At 44.9% G+C, this 21,262-nt stretch overlaps 2 protein-coding genes across 4 annotated transcripts in view; one reads left to right on the forward strand and one right to left on the reverse strand.

Moving 5' to 3' along the window:
* LOC118420256 (pathogen-related protein-like) overlaps nt 1–4,986 on the forward strand; it is a 10,812-nt gene extending 5,826 nt beyond the window's left edge. For all 3 annotated transcript variants that reach the window (XM_035826983.1, XM_035826984.1, XM_035826985.1), the window contains exons 4-5: nt 2,736–2,894; nt 3,772–4,986. In XM_035826983.1, coding sequence (XP_035682876.1) covers nt 2,736–2,894; nt 3,772–4,056 — 444 coding nt within the window. In that variant the 3' untranslated portion in view covers nt 4,057–4,986. The remainder of the gene's footprint in view (nt 1–2,735; nt 2,895–3,771) is intronic.
* Nucleotides 4,987–5,448: 462 nt separating this feature from the next.
* LOC118419348 lies at nt 5,449–20,012 on the reverse strand. Its single transcript, XM_035825710.1, has 19 exons — nt 20,007–20,012; nt 19,642–19,822; nt 18,540–18,652; nt 17,971–18,199; nt 17,675–17,787; nt 17,058–17,244; nt 16,556–16,668; nt 16,037–16,280; nt 15,465–15,577; nt 14,840–15,026; nt 14,173–14,285; nt 12,583–12,778; nt 11,850–12,056; nt 11,393–11,596; nt 11,036–11,148; nt 10,689–10,905; nt 9,433–10,506; nt 8,965–9,070; nt 5,449–8,653 (listed from the first exon to the last, which is right to left on the reverse strand). Exons 1-19 carry the CDS (start codon nt 20,010–20,012, stop codon nt 5,449–5,451), a joined length of 6,921 nt encoding a protein of 2,306 aa, XP_035681603.1.
* Between the last annotated feature and the right edge of the window lie 1,250 nt (nt 20,013–21,262).

Genomic DNA, 21,262 nt, shown 5'->3' on the forward strand with positions numbered 1-21,262 from the left:
TGGAGCTTAAACGTCCGATAAATGACCAGCAAAAGTGTATCATAAGCCAAAAAATGCCCGAGAGAGCCTGATATGGAGGCTATAGTCATCGGTACGAGCCAAAACTATCATACAGGGAACCGTCCAGGGAGGAAGAAAGAGGGTAGGCAGCCTAAATGATGTGAGGATAACATCTTTTTTTCAGTAAATGGACAGATATGACACTAAGTGAAATACTTAAAAAAACAAGAGTTCGTAGACCTCAGGCCTGCATGAAATGTATTGGGTTTCTGTAGACCTATTGTGTATTTTTGCCTTTTTGTCTGTGGTACGTGGTTGGAAAAATGAGCTTTTTGCCCTGTTGGTTGTGCACCATGCAAAAGTCTGAAATTCCATTTTCTGAATTTGTAAGTTTGGACATGGATGAACATTACTTATTTTGGATTTCTTAAGTATGTAACCAACCACAGTACCTTGAAGTTGTTGAGACGCAACCTTTTTTTTGTCTCAGATGGCCCATGTACATGTAGTTACTCTGTCACATGATATATTCAGTACTAATATCTTCCTATTTCAATGTACTGACCTAATGCAGCTGCTAAATCTCCTTGGTTTGTGTTCTTCCAATGATATTCATTAAAGATTTATTTCTGGGGTGTTATTTACTTGACATCGGAAGGTTACTTGCATAATTTGACCAATGATACTTTTATAGTAGTTCCATAGACTTTAGACAATATGAATAGTGCTGGCCCCCATGATGCAGCAGCAACAGTTAGTCCCCAGGGTGGTATGATATTTTCATTCAATCCATCCAACCCAAATCTAAATCTCCTGTAGTATCTAAGCCAAATTTAACAGCATAATTTACTATGAAAAATGTCCTTGTCAATCCTATTTATAGATGGCAAGCTGCTGGCAATGGAAGCTTTGAAAACTTCAGAAGCTGTTGTAGTCAGAGCAAACACCCAGCAAACATCCCCCCAAACCAATGAGCAGTTGCTTAGAAGGGGAATTTCATTATATTTGCCGCGACAAAATGCAACAAACGATACTGAATTTAAAACAAAACCAAGCTAAGCCTCCACCACTTAACCCTGCCTGTACTATAGACTAAGCAGGCCCAAAAACCAAGCGAATATGACTAGCCCAAAACTACAAATTACCTGTATACAGTATGGAATGGCATTACCAAAGAAACAAAAAGAAACACAGGACAAATCATACACATACCTTTCTCTTATGCCCACGCTCTATACAGTTCTCCTCCACATTAGAAAATTGCATCTTCTTCTGTTTAAGTTCAAGTTCAACCATGATTGCCAACATGGTAAAGGAACTTGTACCAGAACTTTAAACTCAGTACTATACAGCTCTAGAAACACCACAAAGAGTAATAAGCAAACTCCACACTCCCGTCATCTGGCACACCGTCAGTGCCACTAAGACAGGGGATACAAAGTAACCTGATACATTGAAGGTTGCCCCAGGCCAGATGATGGTTCTACACCCAACCGTAATCTGTTTTCAGAACCAAGCAGATATTGGGAGGATGCCCCAACCACACCAAAACAGGGTCAACCTATACAGTATCAAGTTCAAGCACTAGGAGGCCCAAAATCAAACCTCACCACCAGGACACCACCAACAACTCACGTACCAAATAGCAACACAATGGCACCTTGCGTTCCGGAGATATAGCGCACGCCCCGTGCCCGCACAAAAGGTAACCTAAAATGTCAAGTTCAAGCACCAAGGGGGCCAAAATCAAAATTGAGAATTATTCAGCCACCGCCGACACATGTGCCAAATATCATCGCGCCCGCACCAACCGTTCAGAAGATATAACTCCGGAAATACCCCTCCCGGACACAAAATTCGACCTGCCGCGTCAAGTTCAAACGCGACAAGGCCCAAAGTCAATCCTAGGCAACAGGCAACAACTTCCCACCCATGCACCAAAAATCGTCGCAATGGTGCGTATCGTTCCGGACACACAGCGCCAAAAGTGCCCCCAAAACACCAAAAATGCCAGCTGCAATGTCAAGTTCAAGCGCCAGGAGGCACAAAATCAAACCTGAGTGTCAGGCCACCAGCCCCAACCCACGTACCAAAAATCGTCGTGCTCGCACCATCTGTTCTCGAGATACAGCGCCCTAAATCCCCAGCTTCCAAATTTTCCCACGCCCGTGAAAACCATACCTGCATACATGCAGGTAAAAAACGGGAAGGGTGGAGAAAACCGGTTGCCAGATCCTCTGTGATGCCCCGACGGTCAAATAGTTAGACCAAGAGATAGATGAGATGAGATGAGATGAGATGAGATGAGATGAGATGAGATGAGATGAGATGAGATGAGATGAGAGAGACGTAACTTTACTACTACATGTAAATGGAACAAACGACAGATCGATCCTGCGGTCACACCCTGGCAACTTGAGAACCTCCGTCATGTTATCACTTACTGTTTCCTAGTTGACAAAGTTGGTTTACAGCCAGCAATCTCTCTCTTGACACGCCTAGATTCAGTATAAAGCTAATTGAATACGTCGATGTAGGTTAGACATCCAGGTAATAAGATACACCAAAAAGTAGTCAGTGTCACTGTCACTGAGGAGTCAGTGTCACTGACAAAGGATAGTGGATTCTATCCGAAACGTCTGACCGTTTCAAAACCATATCCAGTTGCTTGAGTAACTACTTTTTGGTGTAAAGCTAATTGAAGATGTCGATTGTTCGTTCTTCTACCGCTGCAGGATTTCTCCGCAGAAGAAGTCTATAAGATAGGCAACTACAACTGGCTGATGGCGGGCTGTAAGAAGGAGTTGTACGACGCTGAGAAAGAAGACTTCGAGTCGTCCCATCGCCACTTTCGCGGGGCCTTCCCCGCGGGCTTCCCCTGGGAGGTCCTGGAGGTAGGTATCCGCGTGGAACATTAATACTTATAACTACTGGATTTCGAGCTGCGCTCAGCAATAAGCAAAGTCAGAATTAGCGAATTGAGTGAGATATAAGAGATTGCTCGTGTGTGAAAGAATTTGTAAATATTGTACATCTAAAGCAGTGGGAGACGAAACACATTTTATTTCCAAATGTCCATTCAACCAAACCGAAAGAATCACTCTGTTTAGAGAAGCCACGAAGACTTATCCCAACTTCCCCACATTGACAGACGAACAGAAAGCCACATTTCTCTTGAAATCGCAGAGCCCACAAATTTTAGAAAAGGTGGGGCTTTTCGTCTCCCTCTGCTTCCAAAAAAGAAGTCAAACCCAACCTAGAAATAGCCAACACTAGTATTAGAGTAGAATATTGTTCATAACTGTCAATTGTCACTTGTATATTTACAATGTTTATACCATGTACTTGCAATTAGCCCTCGGGCACGAACTTGCAAATAAACTTCTTATATTACTTTCGGATATATCATTCAGTAGTCTCTGAAACGTCTACATTACCTTCGACAAAAAGGTTATGTTCCCGGTAATGGTCATGCTGTCCAGTACTACTAAGATAGCTCCTGGACAACCCCTAGCGACCTCCCCTGGAACTACAGAAGCCAATATTGTTGGAGACTTTGAAAGAGAATAAAGGTTGACGGGTCGTGATGATTTTTGTCATAATGTAACGTTAGATAGCTTAAGTAATCAGCGTGAGTGATAATTGATATAATCAGGTCCAAATCATGCAAATCAGGAGCGTATTTGCATTGCTGAAGCAAGGACGTTCTTGGCTGAACCAAGGAGCTTTTATCTGATAAAAGCTCCTTGGCTGAACTTACTGTTGTTTCAGGTGTTCTCGGGACCCCCCACGGTAGCCTTCAGCTGGCGTCACTGGGCCCACTACACGGGGCAGTACATGGGCAGTCAGGGGGCGGGAGAACTGCTGGAGTTGTACGGGTTCGGCGTGGTCGAGCTGGACGAGAACACTAAGCTCGTCTCCGTCAACATCTACTACAAGCCGGACCAGTTCGTAGAGGCTCTCAAGGGGGATATCACCCCCGAACAGATGTCAAAGGGAAAGGCGTTGGTGGGTTCCGGATGCCCCTTTGTTAAGTCTACCCCCACTAGCGTGTAAAGGGCGTGAAAACCCTACCCAGGGCAAGAGTAATAAGGAAGTGCTCCCACTGTGACACTGTGTCCAGCAGTTTGAATGGTGGATTAACCCCCATAACCACATAAACTCATAAACATCCTAGACTGTCTCCCAGCCAGAAACTAGAGCGATAATAACTGTCACAAGATTTAGATATTCTGTATTGGTTTTCATAGGAACACTGGTATACCATCAAACTATGCAGACTGGCCCAAATAACTGTTACATAATCCAAGGATATTGCTGCTTTGATAATCAAGACAATAGTATCTGCAACTTTCAGTTTTTGGAAAATCAACTTTGTTCAATTTTCAAGCCAGCCCTGTCAAAATTGTATCAAACTATCTAAATATCCCACTCAAAAATGTTGTCCTGACACAGATGAATCAGCTTTTAGTTGGTGTCTAGAAATATGACTTGTAACGTTGGTGTCTATCAACCATTATAGACTATATATGGGGCTCTGTACTTATAACATTCAACGATGTCTCACACTAAATGGCATTAGTGTTAGTTGTCACTAGTATATTATCGGCTAGGTCCACATTTCAGCTGAGCTAACTTCTTTATGTGCTTTATATCTATACTCTAATTTCTCATCTGTTGTCTACAGATTTCAAACAAGGCTTGAAGAGTAACTTGTGCTTAGTCAACTTTCTCAGACAGGTCACCGCTGAAATGAACTGCATGGGTGCTAGAAGCGTACTGAAGTCCCGGATATGATAGTTTACGTTTATCGGATTTATAACGGCAGGGTCTGGTCATTATAATAGCTTTACGTGCCTTTTTAAAAAACCGGAGCTTGCCCAGGTATCAAGTATTGATTGTGTCAAAACTGTGCTCTACATTTCTGACATTTTATGCGTCCAAATGTATACACTACATTCCTAATAAAAAAGTTTGGTCAAGCCATATCTTCTCTTTGTCATCATTTGTATAGTTCGATTCCTGTGAATGGATATGATGAAGAGAAACGACGCAATTCTTATCTACTTTTATCAACATGATATCTATTTTTAATTTCATCAATTTATTTTACCAAGGTTAAAATCAAACTCAGGCTACGCCCTGTTTTTCAGGTGTCCCTGGACACATACAAAACTCAAACAACATAAATAAGACATACACATTTCAACAGCTAAAAGGTAGCAATGTAGTTCCGGCTAACAGTACTACATCAGTCGGTTTTAAAAAGCTGCTATTGTGGTCCACTGTCTCTAATCGGTAGATAGTTCATCCCATACATATAGGGTCCTGGAACCGTTGACTGTATCTACACAAATACCAAGGGAAACTTGTGGTCACAGTTCCTATTCCATCCACTTCTCCTCCTGATAAATTGGCAAGAAGTTTGACAACATTGCACATAATACGTTAACTGTTCTTACTTCTCATGATTGGGGTAACATTAATGCTTCCATCTGGGGCAAACTCGAACTCAAAGTCCATGTCAAAAAGAAACTGGAACTGATATTCATTTGGCGGCTGAGCGGCCGGAGTCCCCAGTTCGCTAGGGTTGTCATTCGGAGATGGAACTCCGTCATTTGGAGATGGTACTCCGTCACTTGGAGGTGGACCTCCATCATTTGGAGATGGAACTCCGTCACTTGGAGGTGGAACTTCACCACTGGGAGGTGGAACTCCGTCACTTGGAGGTGGGGTTTTGTCAGTTAGAAGTGGAGCTTCGTCACTTGGCGGTGGGACCCCGTCACTTGGTGCTGGAACTTTGTCACTTGGAGGTGGGATTTCGTCACTTGGAGGTGGAACGCCGTCACTTGGAGATGGAATTTCGTCACTTGGGGGCTTAATCGCGTCACTCGGAGGTGGAACCGGGTCACTTGGAGGAGGAACTGCGTCACTCGGAGATGAAATGTCATTTGGAGGTGGACCTTCGTCACTTGGAGGTGGAACGCCGTCACTTGGAGGTGGAATTTCGTCACTTGGAGGTGGAATGTCATTTGGAGGTGTAACTCCATCATTTGGAGATGGAACTCCGTCACGTGGAGGTGGAACGCCGTCATTTGGAGGTGGAACTCCGTCATTTGGCGATGGAATGCCGTCATTTGGAGGTGGAACTCCATCATTTGGAGATGGAACTCCGTCACTTTGAGGTGGAACCTCATCACTTGGAGGTGGAACTCCGTCACTTGGAGGTGGGGCTTTGTCAGTTAGAGGTAGGGTTTCGTCACTTGGCGGTGGGACCCCGTCACGTGGTGCTGGAACTTTTTCACTTGAAGGTGGGATTTCGTCACTTGGAGGTGGAACGCCGTCACTTGGAGATGGAACCTCATCACTGGGAGGTGGAACTCCGTCAGCTGGAGGTGGAATTTCGTCACTTGGAGGTGGACCTTTGTCAGCTGGAGATGGGGTTTTGTCAGTTAGAGGTGGAGCTTCGTCACTTGGCGGTGAGACCCCGTCACTTGGTGCTGGAACTTTGTCACTTAGAGGTGGGATTTCGTCACTTGGAGGTGGAACGCCGTCACTTGGGGGTTTAATCGCGTCACTTGGAGGAGGAACCGCGTCACTTGGAGGTGGAACCGCGTCACTCGGAGGTGTAACCGCGTCACTTGGAGGTGGAACCGCGTCACTCGGAGGTGGAACCGCGTCACTTGGAGGTGGAACCGCGTCACTTGGAGGAGGAACCGCGTCACTTGGAGGAGGAACCGCGTCACTTGGAGGAGGAACCGCGTCACTTGGAGGAGGAACCGCGTCACTTGGAGGAGGAACCGCGTCACTTGGGGGTTTAATCGCGTCACTCGGAGGTGGAGCCGCGTCACTTGGAGGAGGAACTGCGCCACTTGAAGGCGAGTCATCCTGACTTAGCGGAAGGGCAACATCAGCTGGTGATTGTGAGGCATCAGTTGGAGGTGAAAGACTATCTATTGGAGGAGAGGTATCGCTTGGAGGAGAATGTTCGTCCTTCGGAGGTGATGTAGCGCTGGCATCAGTCGGAGGTAGAATAGAATCGCGTGGAGGAGGAAGTGTGTCATCAGATGGGGGTACAACACCATCGACTGTTGATGGTGTTACATCGTTTGGCAAATCATTGGCGGATACAGGTGAAGTACCTTCATTTGGGGATGGAGTGACGTTTCCTGGTGTTGATGTGCTCCTCTGAGGGGTCGGCGTGGTATCACATGAAGGTGACTCAGCTTCCTTTGACGGTGGCGCATTGTCGCCTATGGGAGGAATTACCTCACTTGTAGGAGGTGTGGTTTCTCCTGAATTCGGAGCATCCTCACTAAAAGGTAGCACACTATCAATTAGATCTGGATTGTCTTCATTTGGAGAAGAGGAACCATCACTTTGAGAAGGTGCGTGCTCTGGAGGAGCACCATCAATCGGAGGTAGGTTTGTTTGATTGGGTTCACTTTCTGGTTGGAGGTCATGACTTAGCATTAGACTCGGTTTACTTTGAGGTACTTTCTCAATATCTGATGAATCAATTCCTGTTACTGGTGTCGGGTCTTTGTCTTCATCAGCAGTGTCCGCTAACAGCGGCGTCTTTTCATCCACAGGTAGGTCCTCAGGTATCTCCAATAGTGGCGTCCCTTCGTTCGCATCTTCTTCATCGGGTACAAGGTCTTTAGTCAGCGGTAGATCATTCTTAAGGTCGTAGGGACGTATCGGATTATCTGAACGTTCATATATGTATGGTTTCTCTTTAAACAATGGCAATTCCTCCTTAACAATGGGTGTTCCTGTGTCCTGCGCGTGCAGAGATGGCATACTTAGCTGAGGGAGGTTCTCGTTTAATAATGGAACCTTCTCACACGTAATTGGTTCGTCGTCTATCGGTGAGAGTAAATCATTCGACTTTGGTAACGACTTTTTTCTTCTGTCCTGCTCTTCTTGCAAGGGCTCTGGCAGTACTTGGTTGCTTAAAAGCGGTTCCGTCTCATCTACGAATTGAACATCATCTTTGAGCGGCAGAAATGGCTCCGAAGGTGGCGAACATTCTAGTGGTGATCCTTCCTGCTCGAAAGTTAGACTCTGGCTGAGTATGGATTCTCCACCGTCAGATGCCAGTTCATCTGCGCCTATGTGTGGCGAACTCAAACTCACGGGTATTGGTAACACGAACCCGTCAAAATAGCCGGCCTGATTCAGAAGCGGTGAGCTCTTACATAGCAGCGGTTGGCATTCCTCCAACAGAGAACGGCCCCCTAACCGAGACAGACTTCGCTTCAGTTGGAAAGTACTTTCCGTCGCTGATAGTGCGGCTAAAGAACGTAAACTCGCTGCTATACCCACGTTGTTCTCCTCTAGATCATCAAAATTGTCTTCCAAGTTTCCGGTAGAATCTATGTTGGAGTGTGAACTTGCCTCAGACGCAATACTTGGAGGTCGGAAGTACAGATCGTTTATTGTTTCTATCAGCTTTTCCTCGGTTAAATCGTCGTAGTTCTTCAGGAGGCTACTCTGTGACGTCTGAACAGCGTCATCGATTACGTCAGGACCTACGTCATCATCGGCGTCGACGACGTTTCCGTCATCGTCGCCATCATCATCGTCGTCGTCGTCGCCATCGTCATCCTCATTGTCATCTTCCTCTTCTTCATCATCCTTATTCATCATCCTATTGGGGTATAAACGAAAAATATCATTCAGGTGTTTAGCACGGAAATGGGTCGTTTTCGATCCTCATAAATTTCGTACCCTTGCGTGTACTTGCCTACTTCATAAGAGATTACGATCTTAAGTCAAAATTTGTCTGTAATCATGTCTAAATTATATCTAGTTGCTCGATTAATTGCTATTTGGCGAATATTAGATATCTTCCTCAGTTCATTAAGGTCTAGAACAATAGAATTGTAAGTTGCATCGGCATGAGAAGACTAAAACCACCAAAGACAAAGCACCGAACCAAATCACCTTCTAGCTACTTACTTCTTGGCTACAGCTGCGGCAGCTGCGCCACCTACAGCCATCCCACCTACAGCACCTCCGGGGATCCCTGCAGCTGCAACAATGTCCTCCTCCTCTTCAGGTGGAACTTCATAAACACACGGAATACCATCATGTTATTGATGCTCCATTAGTAAGATATATATATTACATCTTACACAGAGCTTAAGACTCACCTGTTTAGCTGGGCTGTTCTCATCAAAATTGTCTTCAATAACTAAGAGCTCATCTATACTCAATTGCGAACCAACTTGAAAAGAAACGTCCTGCTTCCACATTCTGGAAATTTCAAATCGTCATATGGACAGAACCTTGCAGCAGAACCCATTGCCATTGCCACTTTTAACAACGCCCACTCATTCCGGGCTTCTTTTTATCTTTTCAGATAAGTGAACGCAAACGTCTTAAATTGAACAAATTCATCAGCATGCAGTTGATCTTATGAAGTACCTTCCGGTTCCTCGGGTTCTTCGGGCTCTGAGTTCTTGCTTTCATCGTTCTGTTCGTCGTTGTTTTCATCATCATCATTATTGTCGTCATCATTGTTATCGTCATCCTTCTTTTTCTTTGTAGCTTGCTTCTTAGTCGTGGTTGTCGTTGTAGACTTTATAGTCGTGGTTGTCGTTGTTGTCGCTGCAGTAGTTGTTGATGTTGGTATCAATGTTGTTGTGGATCCCGGCGATGCTGATGATGGGGATATCGACATAATCGACGACTGCGTCGGTGGCAAATGTGTTGATGTAACAGTCGTGAGTTTGGAAGTGGCAAGAACCAACGGATGAGTCGAAGTCGTTGCTTCTGCTTTTGTTGATGTTGTTGTTGTTGTTTTGGTTGTTGTTGCTTTGGTTGTCGTTGATGAAGATGTCGAGGAAGCTGAGGATGTGGACATTGTGGATGGTGACGCGTAGGAGGTTAATGCTGTTGTTGATGATGATGATGTTGAAGAGGCTGTCGTTGGTGCAGATGTAGAGTTGAACATTGATGTAGTGCTCATCATAGTAGTTGTGTTGAACACAGTGGATGTGTTGAACAGTGACGTCGTGTTAAACACGGCTGTAGTATTTGATCCCGAAGTCGTTGAGTTCAACCCCGACGTAGTGTTAAACACTGATGTAGCGTTCGTCGTGACATTGAACGGAACAGGTGTTGTAGTTTCCGCACTCCTGCACACTATGGCCACGGCGAAGTCTTCGGAACAGAGGAAGATGTCCTTCCAGCTGGGCCCCCAGTCGCCATGGTGACATTCCTTAAGGTTGCTCTCCGTACCATTGCACACCACATCGTCCAGCCAAATCTCTCGTGTCTCGTTTTCTCCGTCCCCGAAGTACCCCAGCGGGAGTACCTCCGGTAGTTCAAACGGCGAGAGGTACCCGAGCTGTCCGCAGACCACGAGAGTTTCGTGCAGACCCCATCTCTTCCACGGGAGTTTGAGTGGATGATCGCAAATGGTTCCCCATCTGTTGTCGTGATAAATTTCCACTCGTCCTTCATATTCTGTGCTCCCATTGACGAGCCGGATTGACTCTAAATAAAAAGGCAGAAGCAATAAGGTTGAAATATCAACTCGAATAGGATAAATATTGCTACATATTTTGCAGTAAAGTGACCATCCCAAACCCACACACCGTGTAACGTTACAAACACTAAAGGATTATTACTTTCTGCAAGCGCTACTGTTGGCATAAAGTACCATACAGTAAATCTACCTTGGCATTGGATTCCAACTCTCTTTTCATATTGACACTGGTCTCCATCAGTGAACATGGCCCAAGTGCAATCATTGCTTGTGACGTTTGCCGTGACGTTTGATGACGTGTTGCACGACACTGACGCGTTCAGGATGACACTCTCCCCCTGACCGAACAAGTACCCGGATGTGGTGTAGTTTCGAGCTCCGGGGTAGTCAAGGATTTCACACACAACCTGACCAAAAAAACGTCACATTTAGTGCCGGTATGTTTACATGAAAGCTTACTAGTATGTCTTGTGGTAAATAGATAGCATACAAACAAATAAACAATCCGTTTTGATGTGATTTACATAAATATCATACCTCTGTTATGTCGTCATCCCAGTTGTGGTCACAAACAGCCCGCCAGGAGGCGTTGTTGTACACCTCCAGCTTCGCAAAGTCAGACAATGGCCAGTCTACCAGCCGAATATTTCCTGAAAGACGAACAGACAGAAGTGAATTTACACCAATTACATTTACTCAATCAACTGGATATCACTTTGGATCTTTCGTTATTTGGAATGCAGAATTGTATTCTTTGCGAAATTCGCCTCGTCTTCAATTATCCGGCAATGATAAAGTATTTTTGTTGTAAACATATCATGAGAATATCATGAGAGACAAAAAATTGTCGTTACTTTCGGTTCGAGATATTTTCCGACACACCCAAAATCCTACCTGCATTAATGTCTTCTCTGGTAGGGGGCGCTGCCGTTGTAAGGAATGGACCGGGAGGTCCTCCACAGGCAACAGCAACCGCAAAATTCTCCCTGCAAAACGCGACGTCCTCCAAATGCACTCCCCATCTCGTGTAGTCACACCACTGGAGTTCGTCCTCCAACCCGCTGCAGTGCACTCTCCCCAGCCAGATGGCGCTACTACCTGTTACGAGAGTAAGACAGCTGTTAGCACCCCTCAACTCTATGTATCTTAGTATAGCTCAACATACAAAAGTGCTCTACTTGAACAGATGCCTGAAGAACATTCGATCTCTTCTTCTTCAGAAGTTCAAAGTTTCGGCACCGGACTTTGTACTCCGTACTAACACAACTCTGGAATAGCATGCATTTAGTATGTTAGCAGCATTCAAAGTCTCAGCCTGATTTACTAAGTAACCTACAAGGTGAAACACTACCGTTCTCCCCGTCTCCGAACCAGCCCGGTGGATAGATCCTCTCCACCCCGAACATCAGCTGCCGGCACACCACCTCTGCTTCCCGCCGCCCCCACCTCTCGTCTGGCGGTCTGTGCGGGCTGTCGCACACCGTGCCCCACCTGCCGCTGCGGAAGATCTCCACTCGGCCCTCGTTATAGGAACTTCCGTTGACAAGTCGTAAAGCAGCTGAGGGATATAGGAAATGCTTCATACTAGTGCTTCTTTTAAAATATCATAAGCGTATTTTGAGGGTGAGGATGTGAAAGAATTGTAGTTATTTTTTATTACGCGCAACTCGGTAGAAGTTTAATTTACATCAATCACTGTCAGTGTTGATTGAATTACTGGTGGGTATTCTCTGACGCAAAGACTTGCCTAAACAACCATACCTTGGGAAGGCTCAGTGATAAACCTGACTGAGTCACTTTAATTAATGGGCATGTCTTCTGACCAGCTAACCAGCTGACGGTTGGTTAGAAGACCAATATTAATAGTGAAAACCTCAGTTCAGTTTAGCAGAGTCTACCCAAGGTACTTATTATGCAGGCCGATGGCGAGGCCCAGCATAGGAGAATAACTTGTGAGCGCATTGTTACACGGCTAATCAAGCTAGTAACCCGTACCCCTTTCAGAAAAGCAAAAGCAACATAAATTGTAGTTATCAAGGATAAGAAACAGTGCCCGTCCATGTTTTCTGTTTGTCTTTATTTACCGTGACAGTAGATCCCGACAACGCTGTTGTTCCCGCACGTGACGCCGTCGGTGACCACGACCCGGGTGCAGTTGTTGGACGCACCGTCTGAGCGCACACACGACACTCTGGCAACGAGGCCGCCACCCTTTCCAAATATGGAAGTGCCTGGGAACGAGCTTACAGCCCCCGGATATCCAAGAGTCTGGCACGCCACCTGAAAATATTGTGTCTTGTGAGGCCTAAACTTGCTTGAACAAAAGCTGGGTTGTTGGTCAGTGACGTTTTCTAGCTACAAAGAACGTATCCCATACTGTATGAATTAAACCTTTACGACGAAAAAGAATTTAACGTTTAATAGTGCAATTTCCTTTTTTTCCATTTTAAAAATTGACATGACCACATCATTTGTTGTAGTGGCCGTTAGATGCCCAGCCATTGTATTTCTGAGCATGCGTACTTAGCATCTAGGGGGCTCTGTTTCATTCTGAGCTGGAAGAACCAGTAGTCAATACCAGTCCGTTGTAACTTGTATGGCTCGTTCTCATTTAAATGTCGAAATGCTGTCGCCTGACTTTACGCCTTGATATGGAGCAAACTATAGACAACATCACTGGTTCGTTCATTTTTCCACAACCCCTGTAATGTTTTACAAAAGATGCACCACAACATTCGTAGAGGTTGATGGATTAGAAGATTATTATAGCCACGGGTGGGACTTCACACCCTAAAAAATGGCTGTCGCCTGAGAAGAAACGAAGAATTCAAATAGTAGCCAAAAATGTAACAATTCAGTTCCCAGAATGATTGTTCGGCAGTTGAAACCAGCTACCCAGGCCCTCTGCCCGATCACGTCAGATCGCCCCTGTCAGTGATCTTGGAGGCTGTGTGAGGTAGTTTATGCCTGTCGCCAGATTCTGTAACAAACGTTACCACCACTAGTACGATGGTTGCCACGGTTATATTATGCACGTATAAGACTAGAAATGGCCGTTTTTGTGACGCTGTACAGTTTTTCTGGCTTTCTAAAGAAACAAGAAAGGGTTGGTGACTGTCATTTGTATCTCACCATGCTTAACAAAATGTTGTACAGAAATGACTGTAACAAACGTTACCATTGTTGGATGCTGTCTAAGCTTTCTATTTGACCTGGTGTAAAAAAGCTGCCCACTTTTCAAATGTCCCTAGGGACATCCACTTATACCTAAATGATGTAGTCAATAAGGTACGTCCTTTTGAAGAAAACAGGGTAAAGTCTACTGTTGTAACAAACGTTACCGGTAACGTTTGTTACATGCCCTGTAATGTATTATCAATGGGACCGAAAATAATAAGTTGCCATTTTTTGGCTATGGTTAAAAGAGGAATTTTCCCAAACAACCAAGTAGTTTTCAGTGAAAATAAAGCCGATCTATTTTTCGACCAAAAAAATGCCATTTTCGACATTTCAATGAGAACGAGTGGTATGTGTCTGTACTTCACTTAAGTAGCTGGTATTGTTTTGTTGTCATCGACATCCATGACGGTCGCCGTCATGTTGGATTTGAAGAGACATTACAGCTAACTACTGTAGATACTACTAAATATGTATCACGAGGAAAAGCTGTGTACCTCTGCTTCATCCATCCCCCAGTCGTCAGCACATACCGGCCACCACCGGGTACCATGGTGCACCTCCAGCCGGCCCAGATTACGCATAGGCCCGTCCGCTATCCTTATGTTACCTGATGTAAACCGACAATAGAAACATTGTTATGATTCGTAGGCACTTTCTTCGTGATTTTGGTCAGACATTAAATTTTTGATTTGCTCGAATTTCATTGAATTGTTTGCGGATCCGTTTTTTATTGTAGGCTATGAGGTCCGACTTTAATAGAAGTTTATTTGCAAGTTCGTGCCCGAGGGCTAATTGCAAGTACATGGTATACACATAGTTAATTCTCCGACGACGCGCACGCATTTTATTGTTAACTAACCAGCAGGTCATTTATGGGATTTAGACCCGGTACGTCAGAACCAGCCTTGGGTCATTTTCTCCGCCAGAAGGCGCAATAAACCAACAGCAACTGTTGATGTATCATGCCATACAGACTCGTCGCCTCCTGTCGGAGATGCTGCTTCAAAAAGCCAGTCGGGCTGTTTGCGGAAACGAAAAACCAGGTATGTCAAGAAATATACAAAAATGTACGCTCATTTCTATTTTTTACGGATGGTGAGTGTGACCAAACTATTAGTTGAGATCCTCTACAACCGGTCAAACGCAAAGTCCTAATGTTACCTTGGCAATGCAGTCTGACGACGCTGTGATTTCTACAAAAGTCGCCTTCGGTGGCGAAAGACCGTGTGCAGTTTTCAGACGTTCCGTTGATGCCCAAACACGAGACGTTTGCCACAATGCTGTCGCCTGTTTCTTCCGCCGTGACGTGGCTGATCGCGCCTGGGTAGCCAAGAACTTGGCACGCATTCTGTTTGGGAGTAAAGGCACAGTTGTTTATTTGTGTCATTATCTATAAAGATTTATGGAAAGCTTGAAGTAATAGGTGAGTACCATCCCCTACTCTTTTGCGATAAGTGTGGCGGATTCTTAAATGTCTGCTAGATGTGGGTCTTTCAACCATGGCATCACAGACTTTACTACCATCCTAGAGAACGCCCCTAAGCTAATCAAGGCAGCCATTATCACCCGAGTCGAGTGAAGAAACAGGTGTTAAGTTTACCCACAACAGTGTGGGCTTGCCGGGGATTCTAACCCAGAACCTTAAGATTCTTTAGCCAACAACCCCATTCTTTAGTCACAAGACCATCATGCCACCTTTATTGACTGCATTACATTTGAAGATACGGAGACATTTCAATTCTACGTCACTACAGTTGAAAATGTAACGATAAAGCCAAAACTGTACCTCAGTTTCCTCGTGCCCCCAGTCCGCAGCACACACAGCCCACCAGCGGGTACCGTAGTACAGCTCCAGTCGGCCACGGTGCGGCACGGCCCCGCCTACCAACCGAGTTCGGTCTGGGTACAGGGAAATGTTATTACTGGCACTAGTATATGACGGTGTATGTGTCTCCGATGATAGACATTTCTACCGATGTACGCGTAACTTCAATTTTGAAACCTCATCACTCAAAACATGAAACATAATATTTAAAGTCTTTAAAGTAACATCTTTAAAGTAGCCGATAAGGCGTCAGAAGGATAACGGCCGAGATACAACAATTAACCGGTTTCGACCTTTTATTCAAAAGTCTTCATCAGAATGACAAGAGAGTACCGCACTTGCTTTTATATTGTTGTTACTATTTATAGCCACTACTCTAGTTAGGGCAGGGTGCCCTGAGGAGTTCGGACAGGGCGCTCTAGGAAATAGCCAATCATCTTACAGGAAATTTGTGAAAGAATAAATTTTTCCTGCAGGAAAGGAATACATAGCGACTTCTGGAAAATAAAAATGAATTAAGATATTTTACTTACCGTGGCAATGGACTGCTATAACGCTGTTATTCCTACATGAGGTGTTGTTGGTGGCAAAAGAGCAGTTCTCTCTCGTGCCATTGACAACTACACACGAAACGTTTGTGGAGACGTCACTTGTACAGTTTTCTGTCGTTCCGTTGATGACACATGGGGTATTTACGACACTGCCGTTATTCGTATCCATGAGCGCCTCTGTGCAGTAGGTGACAGCTCCAGGAAAACCCAGGGAACGACATGCCATCTGTGGGGGAAAAAGAATATAAAAATGTTTCTCATATACCAAGAGCTTCGCCAGCTTGTCCCCTTTTTTATCATTGGCCATATCATTCGAAGAGATGGAGATCTGGTGAAATTTGTCGCATTTCGCGTCGACGTCGTGTTATTTAATACGACATCTCAAAGTATGTCTTCACAACCTTCATACTCCGCACAAGTTTGAAAACAATCATCAAAGGAATGTGTTTTCGACAAAGTTAATTTTTTTACGCAAGTTATAAAAAACAGCAGTGCCTGCACCTCAGTTTGCTCCTGTCCCCAGCTCTCCGCACAGACGGGCTCCCAGCGGCGGTCCCGGTACCTCTCCAGCCGGCCGCGATGGGGCAGAGTCCTGCTGACCAGCCGGAACTGATCTGGGGTAAGGTAAAGATAAAGGTAGCCCATAGTGGTTTCGAGGCTGAAGGGACAGCGGGTCGTGCATTGTGTCTTCAAAGCCCATCCCTCTCCTTCCAACGCTATCGACCACCACCGCTCAGTTTAATTCCCAACTGAGGTCAGCTAGGTACCCATTTCTACACCTGGGTGGAGTGATAAAAATTGTGAAAAGTGCCTTTCCGAACTAGGACCCGACTGAAAATGAAGAATAAAAGTGTATACACACAGATTATGCTCATAACTATCTTTTTACGTTGTGTTTTATTTTTTGTCTTTTATATGGAACATGTCTTTCCGGCAAACTAAGTTCGGAAATATGATATATCATTAGTTGAGTTACTTTAGATCCTATCAAATACAAATTTACCTTGGCAATGTAGTCTGACGACGCTGTGGTTTCTACAAAAGTCGCCTTCGGTGACGAAATTATGCGTGCAGTTTTCAGACGTTCCGTTGGCGCTCAGACACGAGACGTTTGCCACAATGCTGTCGCCCGTTTTGTCTTCCGTGAAGTGTTCGATCGCGCCAGGGTAACCAAGAACGTCACACGCATTCTGTTGGGGAGTAGAGGCACAATCGTTTTATGGTTGTTATTTATCAAGATGTATCACATTTGTGAAAGACTTGACAAAACAAGTGGCTTTATCACCCTTTCAAGATGTCAGCCCAGAGACCAGACTGTAAAGTTGGATCCACTTGCAGCGGAAAAGACCCCTACTCTTTCCAATAAGTACAGTGTGTTCTTTAACGTATACGAGGCGTGGCTCTATTCAACCACGGCACACATACATGTAGGTTTTAAGTCCCATCCTAGAGACGTTCAGTGAGGCCTGCCAGGGATTCAAACCCAAAACCTTTAAATTCTTTCATGATCAACCCTAACCACGATACCACCACGCCACCTTTATTGACTGCATCAGGCCGTTTTGAAGGTAAGGAGACATTACAATTTTATAGCACTAATCATCAAAACTGTAACGTTACCTCGGTTTCCTCGTGCCCCCAGTCTGCAGCACACACAGCCCACCATCGGGTACCGTAGTACATCTCTAGGCGGCCACGGTGCGGCAAGGCCCCGCCGGCCAACCGAGTTCGGTCTGGGGGCAGAAAAATGTATTCTGACATTGTCTGTTGCAATAGATATTTTTATCGATTTACGCGTAATTACAATTCCCTCGTCGTCTCACCATTAAACATGCTTATGAACTTTTTCACCATATAAAAAGACTTCATTACGATTTCTGAACAACAACATAAAACGATCTTGATGTTTTACTTACCGTGGCAGTGAACTGCTACAACGCTGTTATTCCGACATGTGGTGTTGTCGGTGACAACCGAGCAGTTTTCTATTGTGCCGTTGACGCTGATACATGTGGCGTTTGTACAGTCTTCTGTCGTTCCGTTGATGACACAGGAGGTGTTTGCGACACTGCCGTTATTCGTATCCGTGAGCACCTGTGTGTAGTAGGTGACGGCTCCGGGAAAACCCAGGGAACGACATGCCATCTGTGGAAAGAAAGGAAATATGAGAAAAATATGACGAAAACTTCGCCAGCAGTCCTTTACTTATTGGCCGTATGATACAAAGAGATGAAGATCCGGTAAAAAATTGTCATATTTCGTGTCCATTGTAATTACAACATCATACAATATGTCTTCACTACCTTCATAATCCCTACAGCAAACTAAACGTTGCCAAACAAGACAAATGTTGCATTTTCAAATGCTATCTATGATATATCATAGTAAAAGCGATAGACTTGCAATCGTCAAAATGAAGCTGTTTTCAGCATAGTTTTTTTAAAGCAAGTCCGACAAAGCAACAATTGGACAACAATGCCTGCACCTCAGTTTGCTCCTGTCCCCAGCTCTCCGCACAGACGGCCTCCCAGCGGCGGTCCCGGTACCTCTCCAGCCTGCCGCGGTGGGGCAGAGTCCCGGTGACCAGCCGGAACTGATCTGGGGTAAGGTAAAATAGAGGTAAAGATACATGCAGTCCCATAGCCTTTAAGGCGGTAGGGGCAGTGGGTTGTTATCCACTATGTCCAGGACATGGTATTGGAAGGTTGAGCCCAACCCTCTCCTTCCACCGACTTTTACCTTCTCAACTGAAGTCAGGTACTGATTATTACACCTGGGTGGATCCGGAATGAGGAAAATTTAAGTGGCCTTTCCAGGGGCACCACATGAGTAGCATGGCAGGGGTTTCGAGCCCAGGACCTCTGGGTTCTGGACCTAACATTACGCCAACACGAAGCCTATCTTTTGCTTCCCTGTCCATGGTGCTGACTGTGTTTCCCTGTCCTTGGTGCTGACTGTGTTTGCCTATCCCCGGTGCTGACTGTGTTTCCCTGTCCTTGGTGCTGACTGTGTTTCCCTGTCCCTGGTGCTGACTGTGTTTCCCTATCCCTGGTGCTGACTGTGTTTCCCTGTCCCTGGTGCTGACTGTGTTTCCCTGTCCTTGGTGCTGACTGTGTTTCCCTGTCCCTGGTGCTGACTGTGTTTCCCTGTCCCTGGTGCTGACTGTGTTCACTTGGTACTGACTGTGTTAACCTGTCCCTGGTGCTGATTGTGTTTCCCTGTCCCTGGTGCTGACTGCGTTTCCCTGTACCTGGTGCTGATTGTGCTTCCCTGTCCCTGGTGCTGACTGTGTCTCTGTCAGCATTTTACAAGGCCAGCATATACATGACATGTGGTTGGAATGCGTTTTGCAAGGTCCGCATACCTGCGACAGGTGATGGGATTCAGAACTAAAGTAGTGAAAATATTTAGTAAACAAGAATTCGAAGATTCTATACCTCCGTGAACTAAATTTGTATTTTGGGTTTCTTGAAATAGCCATAGTCTCTAGTATACATTTGCATATTGGAGCGTTAGTGTGTGGAGTTATTTCTATTTCCCTACAAAAGAAGTCATACTAAAGAAGAAAACATAAGCCCTTGATTTACCACGACAGTTGATTCGGACGACGCTGTTGTTACTACACAGGATGGCGTCAGTGACCAAAGAACAGTTTTCTGCCGTCTGATTGGTGCTCAGACATGAGACGTTTACGACAATACCATCATTCGGTCCGTCTTCTATGACGTAGCTGTTCGCCCCAGGTAAACCAAGAGCCTGACACGTCACCTGCGTTTGTGGAAGAATAAAAGAGAACATTTTCATATTTGCATGCCGGTAGCATCCTTGAATATACTTGAGGCTTTTTATAGTGTCTTTTGCTGTTTCAACCATATTGATTTGATTATACGACATTCTCTTGGAAACACTAAACTGGTGCGAGCGTGCGAATAAAAAGTTTGAAAAAAGTTACCTTCATGGCGTGATTCAAGTTTTCAATAAGGTTGAACAAATAAATGGCTGAACACAGATCTTCTTCTTTGACTTAAGGGTGGACATTGTACGACATTGATAGTCGTTGTTACAGTATGGTTGAAAACTTTTTTCTTTGGAAACAACCGAAAACTTGATGTGCGCGGGTGTCATCCATATTATCAAATCAATATGGCCTTGAAATAATTTTCAACAAACTAAACACTACATAAATTCATACTAGTAATTGCCGAAGATCCGTCGTGAATTTTGCATTTATGAAATCATTACTAAATGCTATAGTCATAGTTGCACCTGAGTTTCATTAAATCCCCAGTTGTCCGCACACACCGGCCGCCATGCGGACTTGTAATGTAACTCCAGCCGGCCGCGGTGGGGCACGCGTCCGCCGGACAGACGAACTCGGTCTGTATGACGACAAGAGAACTTTAAAGCACCTCCAAGATAATGCTAGACTTTGTACAATAGCCATGTTCGAAGAGACGTGACTGAATTGTTAATACATAATTTGTTTAGAGAAGCCACGAAGACATATCCCAACTTCCCCACATTCACAGACGAACAGAAAGCCACTTTTGTCTTGAAATCGCAGAACCCACAAATTGTAGAAAAATTGGAGCTTTTCGTCTCCCTCTGCTAGCGCTTCCAAAAAGGAAGTCAAAGTTTAACACAACCTGTTTAGAAATAGCCAACACTATTATTCGAGTAGAATATTGTTTATAACTGTTCAACGTCACTTGTATTTCTCCTATGTTTTACCATGTACTTGCAATTAGCCTTCGGGCATGAACTTGCAAATAGACTTCTTCTTACTATTAATAACAGCTGAGGGCGTCACAATGGCCAAAATGACGCACTGCCTAATAGAATAATCATCCGTGTGCACAAATGGTTAGACAAACTGTTTCTATGTATGTATGTATGTATGTATGAATGTAAAGTTGAACGTTAACGTTAAGCGGTGATAGATTGAACATAACAAATTCGACGACCCGGTTTGGATGAAGGTCGTTGACAGTGTCTGTGACACCGGATTTGATGTTAATAGACGACGACGTACTTGCGAGCTACGTCGTAGTTGGTTGAGCTGTGTCGTAGACGTAGCCAGATGGGACAGACATGGTGTGTTTGCTTAATTTTGACGGAATAGAAAACTGTACAGGTCGTAATACGGATCCGTCAACCCCCCCCCCCCATTCCTAGCTGACCTGACCTGAGATTTCCCTAGCCTAAGGG

Source organism: Branchiostoma floridae, chromosome 7, assembly GCF_000003815.2.
Source record: "Branchiostoma floridae strain S238N-H82 chromosome 7, Bfl_VNyyK, whole genome shotgun sequence".
In the NCBI taxonomy this organism is placed as follows: domain Eukaryota; kingdom Metazoa; phylum Chordata; class Leptocardii; order Amphioxiformes; family Branchiostomatidae; genus Branchiostoma; species Branchiostoma floridae.